Here is a 13,133-nt window from a genome sequence, read left to right on the forward strand (position 1 = left end):
TTGAAGCTCGGATTTGAGGCGATTTTGGGTGATTTTCAGAGAAAATAACGGGGTAAGTATTTTTAACTCAATATTGGTTAAATTGCCCGAATTTATGATTGTGTTTATCATTTAATTGGTGAATTGAGTTGGAAAAATTTGAAAACCCTCTTGGTTTAAATTGAAGATTTGAGGGACCAAACGATGTCGGATTTTGATGAATTTGGTATGATTAGACTCGTGAGTGAATGAGCTTTCTAGTTTTGTAAATTTTGCCGGATTTCAAGACGTGGGCGCGGGGGACGGGTTTGAGCCAATTTCTGGTTTTGGTCTAATTTGATAGTTTTTCTTGTGGAATTCATTCCATTAGCGTATATTGATGGTATTGTACTGATTGTGAATAGATTCGGAGTATTTGGAGACCGAGTCTAGAGACGAGGGCATCCCGGAGTAGGATTTTTACGTTGTTAAGGTAAGTAACAGTTTTAACTCTGGCTTTGAGGGTATAAACCCGGAGATTTGACATCACGTGATTGTTTGGAAGTGATACCCATGTTAGGTGACGAGCGTGTGGGTGTGCACCGCGAGGAATTAAGACTTGGTCCGTCCCGTGAGGCTGTGAGGCCTAATGGCTATTATCTATGGTTATGTATTTATTTGTTGTTGAACTTGTTTGCCTTCATGTTAGAGATCATGCTTAGGCTTTATTCATGCTCACATTATTTGTACTTAGTCATAGAAATTATTGTACATGTTTACCTCAGTCTCTATTATTTGCTAATATGCGGTGATACTTGATTTGGGCTGTGTTCCCTTATTTGTTGGTGATGATGAGGCTAGTGAGGTACATGATTGAGTGAGGCCGAGGGCCTGGTTGTGAGGATATTAATACCATAGCGCGTGAGTTGTCCGCGTAGAACGTGAGTTGACCGTGCGGATCCAGGTATTGATACCATAGCGTGTGAGTTATCCGCGTAGTACGTGAGTTGATCGTGCGGATTCAAGTATTGATATGATGGCACGTGAGTTGTCCGTGCTTAGCGCTTGGGCTTTGGGAGCCCCTCCGGAGTCTGTACACACCCCTAGTGAGCGCAGAGTGTTAAGTGTTTTGAGTATTGAGTGCCGAGTGATGAGGGATGGAGTGATACTGCTGTGAGGTTATATTTATTTGTGTTGTTGCTGCATTTATCTGTTAAACTTCTTTGTGGTATTTACTGAGTTATGGAATTTACCTGTTTATTTCTGTTTATTTTTAAATTGTGAAAATAAATAATTGGACTGTTTTACTTAGCTCGTCACTATTGCTCAGTTCCTTAATTATTTCTGTTACTTGCTGAGGTGGTTGTACTCATGCTACACCCTGCACTTTATGTGCAGATTCAGGCGAGTTAGAGCGCGGCGATCGTTGAGTTCAGGTCAACTATCTGTGGAGATTGCAAGGTAGCTGCTAGCGTCCGCAGGGCCTTGTTACTCCTTTTATCATTTCTTCTTTTGGATTGTATTGATAGTTAGACAGTTTCATTTCTTAGTTCATAGAGTTAGACGCTCATGACTTAGTGACACCCCGATATTTGGGGCTCATTTCCGTATTTCTAAAATTATATTTAGAGTTGATTTAGTTTATAAGAAATTCAAATGTTGAAATATTTTATTAAATTCTTATAATCGGTTTAGTAGAAATATTTTGGGAAGTAGGCTTGCCTTGTAACACGATAGGCGCCATCACGACCATGGTCAGATTTTGGGTCGTGACAGTTTACTAGCAAACTTAATTAAGTTTTGATTAGTGAAATAGTATTTTCTAAAAATTGAAGGCAGTAAACGTTATTAGTAATTGAGATTAAAAAAGCAGAAAAGAAAATTTCTAACTCATAAAATCAAAATTCTGTATCAAAATTATTCAAAGTTGCAAGTCGAAAGCTATATTTTTCCAAATTATAAAAGGACTAATAACAAATAACATTAGATCTTTGTTTAATATTAATTACTATGTATATATTGTCTTGGTCCACAACTAAAAAATATACCTGAGTTTATCTATCTATCTATCTATCTTTTTTTAATAAGAATAATACTCATGTAAATTAAAATAGAGGAAATAATATTTATATAAATTTTTAAAAATTGAACACTCAGTGATATATAAACACGTGCAAAACGCGTACCCTAAAGTTAGTAGCTAATAAAAGCAATTGAGTAGTTAGTCATTCATCAAGTCTTGGTGCTTTCTATTTTATAACCAGGAAATACAAAAAAAAAAAAAAAAAAAAAAAAAGGAGAAACAAATTAAGGTAGGTGATTATGGGTGGACGGAATGCTTTTCGATTTGGTTAACGTCGGAAAGTTGCGGAAGAAAGAGATGTTTTATTTTTCTATATTTCCTTTTTTTTAATTCCTTTTTAGCCTTTAGATTCTTTATCCTATAGGAATATATCAGATAGATTTTGATACCAGAAAAGTTGCTGGTACACAGTCTTCCTTTCATTAAAGAGTATAAAGAGAAGGTTAAATGTATAGCCCTAAACAGACAATACTATATACAGTACATAGTGTAGAGAATAGAAACATGAGTTTAAGAAACAAGAAAAAAAAATTAGTACTAGGAATGACTGAGCAAGAGGGGGAAAAAAGGAGTTTCTAGGTATTCCACCATCCGTTTTATTTTATGAGATATTGTTTATTTAGCCTGTCTCTAAAAAATGATGCATTCTTATGGTTAAATTTTTTACCTTTCAATTTTTTCAATTTTCCATGGTACTTTTGATACGGGTATTTTTTGTTTTTAAATTCCATGCTCTATCATACACAGGTGGGATATCATTCATAGAAAATTAGAAGATAATGCGTTTTTTTCATTTAATTTGATTCTATATCCTTTTTAGTATGTTAAAAAAGAAATGATCTTTTTCTAAATTTAAAATAATTTAACATAAATTTTTGTATTATACCGTTAATAATAAAATTTTACAGTCACACTAATGTTATAACATACTATTTAAATTGTAAATTTTAAAAAGTTTATAACCACACGAATATTATAATATACTATGAGCCTGTTTGGACATAAGAAATTTTTTCTTTTTTCCAAAAAGAATTTTCAAAACAATGTTTGGTTATGAATTTTTTACAATTTTTCAAATCCAACTTGAAAATGCATTTTCAAATTGAAATTGAAAAACTGCTGGAACAAGTTTTTCAACTGGAAAATTAGAAAGTTGATATTTTTAAGTTTTACAAATTTATCTTATATTTTTAAAATTTATAAAAGGGCCCTAAGAGTTATTAAACCTAGCTAACACCTACGACTGGCCAGCATCTAATTGAGTGGCCTTGGACTATATTTTGACATTCACTATTGAGATCCACAATTTATACTTTAACCTGAAGGAACCACTACAACTTTTATTAGAGATTGTTCGTACAGTTAAACAATCAGCACGTTTGATTGTTTGTTTCAAGTAGGATAATTAAATCGGATGGTTTTGATATTTTTTTTATAAATTGTGGGGTATAAATCAGGTTTCATGATTTTGAAAAAAATACATCGAAATATGTTGTAAAATTTACAATAAAACACAACTTCAGTTTCAAATCAAATTTTAGTGAAATTTCAAATTTAAAAAAAAATCTTGAAATTTATGTCCAAACACCTATTATGTAAAATCACGTACATATTTCAAAATTTTTTTATCTCTTTCTTAAACAGGATCACATAGTATACAACGTTTTGGGGGTTGGGGGGAGGGGGGAAGTTGGGTTGAGGAACGGGGATCTAGTCATCTAGCTAGAACTAGGGGGTGGGTGCGTTTATTAACGTTGGTGTGGCTGCTTTCGGCTTATTCTTCCCAAACTAGCCTCGTCTATTACTGTATTCAGCAGCTAAAAGATGAATGTGAATAGCACCCCAAAAATTTATTATTTGTATATCACGCCCTCTTATAATTTTAAAAATAATCTTTTTAGATTTTTTAAGTATAAAAATATATTTTTTATGAATAAAAATAAATCTCTCTTGAATAAACAACAAAAAAATAGGATCATAAAACATAAAAGAAGATCTCCACGTAAACAAAACAAAAAATCTACTAATACTACTAGTACAACTTCCAACTAGTTAATAGAGGAGACATCATCATCTCTCTCTTCTGAAAACCTTTCCTCAACAACTTAGCTAGCGTTTGGTCATAAATTTTCAAATTTATTTTAAAAATTTTGATTTGGGTGAAGTTTGGTTTGAAAATAAAAATATGTTTGGACATCTGTCTTGGGTGAAGTTTGATTTGGAAAAATATGAAACATGACTTATACCCACAAGTTCTAAAAATTATCACAAATACCCAACAGTACCATTATCAATAACATTCATTATATTATCGCAAACCATAGTCCTGAACATAAATAAATTTGATACAAAATTATCATTTTTATAATGAACTACATGATACACTATCAGATGATCGAGAAGAGGAAACAATATCGTTACAAAATAATAAATGATGGACTCTTTTATAAAATACAAAAGTTTGGGGGAATTTTTTAAAAATATAATAGTGATATTTTGGCCCAAAATCAGCTATTGAGCTGGTTTTGGGATTTGGGATTTGGGACTTGGAATTTGGCCAAAATGTAGACAAAATTTATGACCAAATATGTATTTACCAAATAAAACTCAAGTTTATTTTGGCAAAATCGATTGCGAAACGTTTTTTCATGTTCATTCAATTCTCAGCAAAAACTCTTAACTCTTCACTTTTTTTTTCTCCATTTCCTATTCAACTCTTTCATACACATCTATTTAGACAAACGTGCAAAACAGGTCATAGGAATATTTATAGGTTAGGCAGCAACTAAAAACAAGTCTTTGTACAAACCATAACCATAGCAATAAGAGCTATAACTACCCCTTTTTTCTACCTCTTTCACGGCAACCATTCATTCTTCTTTTGTCTATAAATCGCCTTCATTATACTGAATCGAATTCGACATTTAGATTCTTACCATTGAACCCATTGCTCTTCTGAAATCATGGGTTTATAGTTTAATATTTGACAAATTTTTAGTGATTTTCACATTTATTTTTATATTTCTATTTCAAAAATATTGTGATCAGTTGAACCATTAGTTATACTCTCCTTCCTTCTCAGGACCTTATAAGGAGAGGAACTTTGCGTTCTTAATTAGCTTATTTGTGTTATAGAAAAAAATGTGGAATCTAAACGATTCTCCCAATCGACGAATGGAAGATGAATCAGAAGAAGGTTGTTCTTCTCCTATTGAACTTGATGAGAAAGGTAAACGGGTCGGATCGGTCTCAAATTCAAGTTCATCAGCTTTGGTTATTGAGGAAGGTAATAATTCTGAGGAAGAAGAAAATGGTGAAAAAGGTAATAAAAAGAGAAATACACCTAGTAAAATATTTGGGTTTTCAGTTAACGATAGCAACTTCTCGTCGGAGAGTGAAACGCCGGTTACTCGGCAGTTTTTTCCGGTTGATGAGTCAGAAATGGGAGGTGGGTCCATAAATTTTCCGAGGGCTCAATGGGCTGGAGTTCAATTTTGTCAATCAGAGCCACGTGGCACCACTATAGTGGGAAACCCTACTGAGGTGTCTCAGCAGCAGCAGCAGCCAATTAAAAAGAGCCGCCGTGGACCGCGGTCTAGGAGTTCGCAGTACCGTGGTGTTACCTTTTACCGGCGGACTGGCCGGTGGGAGTCACACATATGGTTAGTATCATTTTTTTCTTTGTAATAGTGTAATTTTATGTTGGGCAGTATAAAAAAATTTTATACTATTGATTAAGTTGACTTATAAGAATATGTAATACATTCGAAGTATCAAGTATGATATGATGACTTAGAGAATGGAATAAATAACTCATTAGAATTGGTTACCTAAATTACACTAATAGTGTATAATTTTTTTATTGTCTGTGTATATAATTCAATATTTTCTCTCAATATTGTTCATTCACATTTTTCTTGGTGTTCATTCTCCCAACTGAATTATTTATTTATCCAGACCTGATTTCTTTGCTAATTTTGGTGCAGGGATTGTGGGAAACAAGTTTACCTAGGTATTTTTTTTTTCTTTTAATTTTTTTTAATTAAATTGAAGTTTTTAAATTTATCAAGATTCTTTTGCTATTGTTTATGTTCTTGAAGATCAATCTGATATTGGTGAACGGGGGTTTATTTTCCTCGGGTATCATCTGTGTAGGTGGATTTGATACAGCACATGCAGCAGCGCGGTGAGCTCTTGATTCTTGACTGTAATTTTCAATTTTCTTTGTCTCCGACATAAGAGAAAGGATGTATTGGGTACGAGAAATATTATTAGTTCCGTCATACCAATACATCCAAAAATTAAAAATTAAATGTTTTGGAGAATGAAGGTTGGTAATGTTGTGTTACAGTGCATATGATAGAGCAGCAATCGAGTTCCGAGGAGTGGAGGCAGACATAAACTTTAATTTGGAGGATTATGAGGCAGACTTAAAACAGGTAGGTCACGATCGGCTGACATAAAATCATAATTTAAACTTTATGGATTCAAGATCGTTGATACTCAACTTATTGCACATTTTAAATTATAATTATGATATTTATTAAAAGTTTAGTGATTTATAACATATAGTATACTCTATGCGCCTCTGATGATCAGATCAGAGTGGCAGACTAAGAATGCATGCCTATGTTTGAGTCTGTCTGGTTGGACTACTTTAGATTTCACGCTTGCCTTATCATAAACAGTTGCCTACATACCTTATCATCAACAGTAGTTTGCTTCACATTTTTGGTGTCAAAATTTAGTGGACACAATGAAATTGGAAACATAACTGTTGACATTCTTTTTTTTTCAATAATTTGTTTATCTTTTTGGGGTATGTTACAGATGACCAATCTAACCAAGGAAGAATTTGTGCATGTACTAAGGAGACAAAGTACTGGTTCTCCTAGAGGAAGCTCCAAGTATAGAGGGGTGACTTTGCATAAATGTGGTAGATGGGAAGCTAGAATGGGACAGTTCTTAGGCAAAAAGTAAAGTAAAAAAAATAACTCATCCTCATTTTATTTTATTCTCCTAGATGATTGAATAAATTTTCAAGGAATGCTCCTTTTTGGTATGTGTTTGGTACGACTGAAAATTTTTTCGAAAAATATTTTTAATAAAAAACTTTGTCTCGCTATCGAACATTTTTTTTAAAATATCTCAAATGGACTATCAAAGAAAAACATAAAAGTGAAGAAAGTCATTTTTTCCTTTTTAATTGGTTAAACTAATTTTTAGTGTTTGATTACTGGAAAATTACTCAATTTCTGAAGAATATTTTTTCTTCGTACCAAAGACACCCTTTTGTCAATTAATATTCCATTCCTTGCTTGCTATATTGACTTCATTATTGAATTATTTTCGAACAGGTATGTTTATTTGGGTCTCTTTGATACTGAAGTTGAAGCTGCTAGGTGTGTAATTGTAGTGCCTAATTTATTCTTCTTTCCCTACTATTAATTAGTTGTATTTTTTGCACTAAAATAAAACTACTACAACTAACTTATTAGAAGGTGAGGGCCTTAAAAAAAATTTACTGTTGGGAGCTAAAGTTTACACTCTTTTCTTTCTTCTTTAATAGGGCTTATGATAAAGCTGCTATCAAGAGTAATGGGAAGGATGCAGTTACTAACTTTAATCGTAGAATTTATGAAAATGAACTTAACTCAACTGGTAAATTACTCTTTTATTTGCTAGCTTTTCATTTGGTCTGAGTCTGCTGAAATGTTGCAACATATTATTTACACTGTTAGTATACATAAATTAATTATTTTTGAAGTAAAAGCTTATGCAAAGCATTGATAAATGTACTTTTTCCAGAATCTGCCGATAATGCAGCCGACCACAATCTTGACTTAAGCTTAGGAGGTTCAAACTCAAAGGAAAGAAGCCGAGATATGGGGGATAATAGGGGTCAAAATTCATCATCTTTGCAATTAGATGCCCCTTGGCAGCACCAAGAGTCGAGGTCTAAGGTACATACATAATATTGCTAGCTTTATTTCTTGCATTATTTACTGTGTAAGCTAGTAGATGGCAAGAATCAGATCCAGAATTTGAAGTTTGTGGTTTCCTACAAAGCTTTAACGATATATACAATAATAACTGAATTCATAATTAAATTTCTATCGATATTTAGTAAATTTCTTATTTTATATACGAGGTACGAGCAAAAGCTACTTGCGTCACGAAACCCATATATTACATGCTAGAACGACGACTTCTTCATTTTCAATATTTCAAACTTCATTTGCGTTCCATCAAATGTTTATGTGGCTTTCTTTTGAACTGTCGTATGTATTGAAATCGAGTACTATCATATGTGACTCTTTTTGTAGTAGTACTTAGATATCAAGTTTTAATTTCATGCAGCTAACTAGTCCAATTGGTTTTGATGCCCAAAGAAGAGATGGGTATAATGAAACTGAAACCTTGCAGCTCTTGAGCCAAACGCATCTAAATTCTCCAGGCTTTTTGCAGCCTAATATTAATGAAATGCAAAGAATTGGCCAATTTATTAGATATGGTGAATCCCATATGGTTCAAGTGTTTCCACCACAGTTCAGCTCATATCAAGTGAGTTCCCAGTTCTCTATCATTACAACAGTGGCTGTACATATATGCAAGATTTTATATATATGTATCCCATGTTTTTAAAACTTGTCTAAATTATTGTACATACTTGCTTTCGTCATTTTCAAATGTTGTTTGAACCAATCAAAAATAGGTGTCAATTTAGGGAATCAAGAAGGTTTTACTTTCCTTTTTACGAAATTTACTCTTACTCCGATAAATAATCTATACTGCAATTTATTAAATCTCCCAAAAATAATTCTCTTTTTGAGGAGAGATGAGAGAGTTACTTAGTTAAACTTGACTAAATAACCCTTATGATGAATTTCTTAATAAATGTGTCAAAACCTATCAGGAAGTAATATAAATTGTTAGAATTGTGTGACCCCAGCACTTAAAAAGAAGGTGAAATATTTTTTTGCTTATCAAGTGACATTGAGATTTGAACCCATGATCTCTTATATACTCTAATACCATTTTAAATTTTGCAACTATTTTATTTTAAATTTTAAATATTTAGAGCGCACATTTAATTACTGAATTATACTATGTCTCAATACAGATTCAGTCTCCAAGCAGCAGTAATGTAGGCCGAATTGGGGGTACAAATTCTCAAGAATGGTACCCTAATAATATTCCTCCTCAGATATTTGCAACTGCTGCAGCATCATCAGGATTCCCCCAGCAGATAGTAAGACCTCAAAATTGGTCTCAAAATACTGGCTTTCATCATAATTTTATGAGACCCTCTTGACCATTAATTTTCTCCATGTGTTTTTATAAGCTTTGTAAAGAGTAAAACGTTGAGCTTCTTAATTAAAAAATACTCTCGAAAGAAACAAACAATTGGTAGTAGTATATGTTAACCAGGGTTCTTGATGTTTTGGAACCATGAAAAGAAAGGGTGGAAAAAAGTTTTGGGAAATTCCAACTCTTTGGAAAAGTAAAGTCTTAATTTTTTATATTCATTTTTTATTTAAATTAAAGTTTTGTTATTGGTCCAAATTAACTGAGAAAGATTTTCTATTAGATTTCTTCTGGAGCTTTCTTCTGGTTTATTTATTTTTGTCTTTGTTCTTTTGACTCGTGACTAGGGGTATACATGTACCGGGTTTGTTCGATTTTTATCAACACGAAACCGAACCAACTATATCGGTTTGGATTGGTTCGGTTTTGTCGGATTTTTCGGATTTTCAAATTTTTTGTTACTTAAATATTATTTCAATCTTACTTTGTTAAATATTTGATAAGTAAATATATATTTAGTAAAAATATAAAAAATTGACAAACATATTATCGATTAAAATATTTTTATGGGAGAATTCTATTAGTAACATATATAGTTAATTTTTTTAGTCGTATGACAATATTTTTTCGTTGATGTACACTTTCAGGTCAACCGAATTTAGTAATTAAACATAAAAATCAATATGATACATAAATATAAATAAGCATTTCACATTCGAAAAAGATATAAGAATTTAATAGATCTTAACACATGATATGAATATGGAAAAACAAAGAGATAGACGCATTTCAGTAACACTTTATAAGAAAGTGATTATACAACCCATTATTTAAGGTCAATAAATATGGAGCACTTTATATTCTATTAAAATTTATATCCCGCAAGAGAATTCCAAATATTTCTAGACATTTTTTAAAGAAAATTTTATATAAAATCTTAAAAGTATATACAAAAATTATATATTTATATGTCGGGTTGGTTCGGAATATTTTACTTAATATCAAACCAAATCAAACCAAATCAAGTCGGATTTTTTAATCGGTTTGGTTTGACTTTTCGGTTTGGTGTGGTTTTTCGGTTCGGTATTTACACGCTACCTGTGACAAGCTGTATTCGTTTAAAAGTTTGTAATTTAATCGAGTAATGACGGAAAGTCGCTGATTCTTGTCCATTTCTCATTTAAGAAAATCCAATGTTCTGTTAGAAAGTATAAACTCATTTATAGTCGATTAGTCAAATTAGCTTGGATAATAAACGAATCGCTCTTGGAAACAAAATAAAAAGGAAATATATAGTTGCTTTCTTATCCTACAGTATTGGTATAGTACTAATGAACTCTTCGAAAAACAAAAACAAAATAACAAGTCTCCGGTAGGAGCTTGATGTTTGGCTAAAAATTCATATTTTTGTATTTAGTTTGCCTGGCATTATACCTAGATCTTGTTAATTTTAGTGTGAATATTTGTGATTCGAGTTTAATAATGATATTTATGTGTACGTAGGAGTCAATTGAAAGTGATTTTAAAAGTTTGAATACGAATTGAAGTAAAAACGGAAGAATTTGGAGGAAGTATAAGTTTGGTGTCCAGGTTCGTTCCAGGCACCAACCAAAACGCCAAGGGCAGCAGAGCACAAAAGTGAAAAAAGTTCGGTGTCTAAATTGGCGTCAAGCGAGATGCCAAAGGGCGGATTTTGTCCTAATTTAGTTGGGACTTGGGGATTTCAACCCTACACGTCCTCAACATGTATAAAAGGGGTTCTAAACCTATGTTTGAGGGGGATCGAACATACTTTGGACCAAGGGAGAGCACGGAGCTGCCGTGGAGGCCGAAATTCATCAGATTTCATCTTTCTTCCATCAAACTTTGTAATCATTATGTTTCTTTGGATGAATTGTTATTTTGCTACCATGTTTATGTGGAGCTAAATTTTGCGTTCTAGGGTTATGGTTGTCATGAATATTGATGTTTATTAACTACATTATCATTAATTCGAGTTATCGTCTTTGGTTGTTTCTCTAATTCTGTGTATAATTGCTTAATTGTTTGGCCAGTAGTTGAGTTCTATTTACTATCTATGCTATGCTTGGGAAAGCTGTGTTTAGATTATAGTAGAATTAGAGAGAGCTTGTTTCTGAACACGTGGCTTGGGGAAAGATTTCGCGGTTAGGATAGGAATATACCTAACAGTCTTGCTTAACTGAATACCGTATTATATTCGTTTATGATAGATTCAATACCATAGAAATATAGGATTGATATATTGTGGATAGACGTATAGTATTGTGGGAACATGCTATTTATTTGAACGATCTGGTCAACTAGCAATCATAGATAATTGGGATTAACATGTGTAATTACGAACTCAATGGGATTGGCAAACCAATCATAACCCTGGAATCTTCAGCTCCTTTGATTAAAAGCCAACCACAATTGTTTGCTCCTAATTAACTTAGCTAATTACTTGTTTAATTTCTACAAAAGTAGTTTAGTAGAAAAATAACATTTTTTTATTACCTTGGTAGTAAATTGATTTTTGTTTACTTAGTTAATGATTAATCTAAGTCTCTGTGGGTTCGATATCTGACTTTCGAATCATTTTATTACTTGACGGTCACGTATATTTGCGTGTACTTGGAAAAGTAACAAGTTTTTGGCACCAAGATAGCTGGAGTGCAATGAGTTAATCTAAAAATAGTCCAAATTTCTTTTATGGTAAGACTGACACATATATTACCTTCAATTAAAGTATGGAAGTATTAAGCGGAACAAAATTCCTTTTAACTGTTGAAATTTAAATACGTATAAGAACCTTTCTTATGACTAGCGGCTTCTTTTATTGCTAATGATATGCTCTTATAACTATTGAAATGTAAATGGAGTAGTATATTTGTGATCACAAGTCTAGGTTCTTTTGGTATGTGATTAAACTTTAAAAACAAATTGTACAAAATCCAAGACGTTGTATAAAATGAAACAGGAGTATAAGTGGATGGCAATGAAATGTCACAGTCGTGGTTGTCCTTTGGTAAGTTCTCATGACTAAGCAGCCAGACATGGCAATTATGTTGAGAGGGACTTAACCTAAACCCTAATTATTTCAAAGGACGTATTAAAATTGACTATTAATTATTTGTACTACATCTTTCCCATAACAGTACTTCCACTGAGTATTGTAGTACTAAGTAAGAGAAACAAATATCTTGATGCCTGTGCTTAAACCCTAATTAAGCATTAAAGATTTAATTAATGGATCCAGATGTGAAACATCGATAATCCAACTTCCAATTTTATAGTATATTATAAGTTGAGTGATAGATGAATTTAATAATGAGGTGCATTTTCATCATCTGGGGCGTCATCCTCGATTTTAAAATGTATGATTAAACACTAGAACCTTCCCTTTTTGTTTATTCATGTTATTATAGTCACATGATTATGTATTCGTTAAACAATGTTAACATTTAATGATAATTTAATATAATATAATATATTATAATACTTGCGAAGATGCTGATATTATTCGCTCTGTTTTTTTTTTAAATCAGAGAGATGTGAGAGGAGGATGGTGGAGAAAAGAGTCAAAAGAATCACACCTTTATTCCTTTTAAAAAAATGTAATTTAAAATACATCTTGGTTAATGAATATTGTGAGGTAGGTACTGTTCGGATTTTAAGCTTGTGTAGCTTAAAAAGCGTGAATAAGAAATAGGAAAAAAATAAAATATTTGAGTTTCCCTCCTTGGCAAAGGGATATTATCCCATATTAGAGGAAGAAAAGGTT

The 13,133-nt window shown here is 32.2% G+C and overlaps 1 protein-coding gene across 2 annotated transcripts; it reads left to right on the forward strand.

Moving 5' to 3' along the window:
* Nucleotides 1–4,698: 4,698 nt before the first annotated feature.
* Nucleotides 4,699–11,371, forward strand: LOC104085899 (floral homeotic protein APETALA 2-like). Of its 2 annotated transcripts, XM_009590017.4 has the most exons (11): nt 4,699–5,703; nt 6,028–6,053; nt 6,197–6,227; nt 6,393–6,480; nt 6,872–7,017; nt 7,399–7,443; nt 7,611–7,702; nt 7,850–8,004; nt 8,402–8,605; nt 9,165–9,293; nt 10,853–11,371. In XM_009590017.4, exons 1-11 carry the CDS (start codon nt 5,183–5,185, stop codon nt 10,892–10,894), a joined length of 1,479 nt encoding a protein of 492 aa, XP_009588312.1. In that variant the 5' UTR covers nt 4,699–5,182; the 3' UTR covers nt 10,895–11,371. The 2 variants fall into 2 exon arrangements, with proteins under 2 accessions (XP_009588312.1, XP_009588311.1); XM_009590016.4 differs by lacking the exon at nt 10,853–11,371 and having other exon boundaries at nt 4,700–5,703; nt 9,165–9,636.
* The last annotated feature ends 1,762 nt before the right edge of the window (nt 11,372–13,133 follow it).

This window comes from Nicotiana tomentosiformis, chromosome 9, assembly GCF_000390325.3.
Source record: "Nicotiana tomentosiformis chromosome 9, ASM39032v3, whole genome shotgun sequence".
In the NCBI taxonomy this organism is placed as follows: domain Eukaryota; kingdom Viridiplantae; phylum Streptophyta; class Magnoliopsida; order Solanales; family Solanaceae; genus Nicotiana; species Nicotiana tomentosiformis.

What these genes read in the sequence shown, in the direction of transcription:
- LOC104085899 (XM_009590016.4), top strand. Translation starts at nt 5,183, where the DNA reads ATGTGGAATCTAAACGATTCTCCCAATCGACGAATGGAAGATGAATCA. An exon ending in TGGGAAACAAGTTTACCTAG is followed by an intron (nt 6,054 to 6,196) that starts GTATTTTTTTTT and finishes TCATCTGTGTAG; the next exon opens with GTGGATTTGATACAGCACAT. An exon ending in ACAGCACATGCAGCAGCGCG is followed by an intron (nt 6,228 to 6,392) that starts GTGAGCTCTTGA and finishes GTTGTGTTACAG; the next exon opens with TGCATATGATAGAGCAGCAA.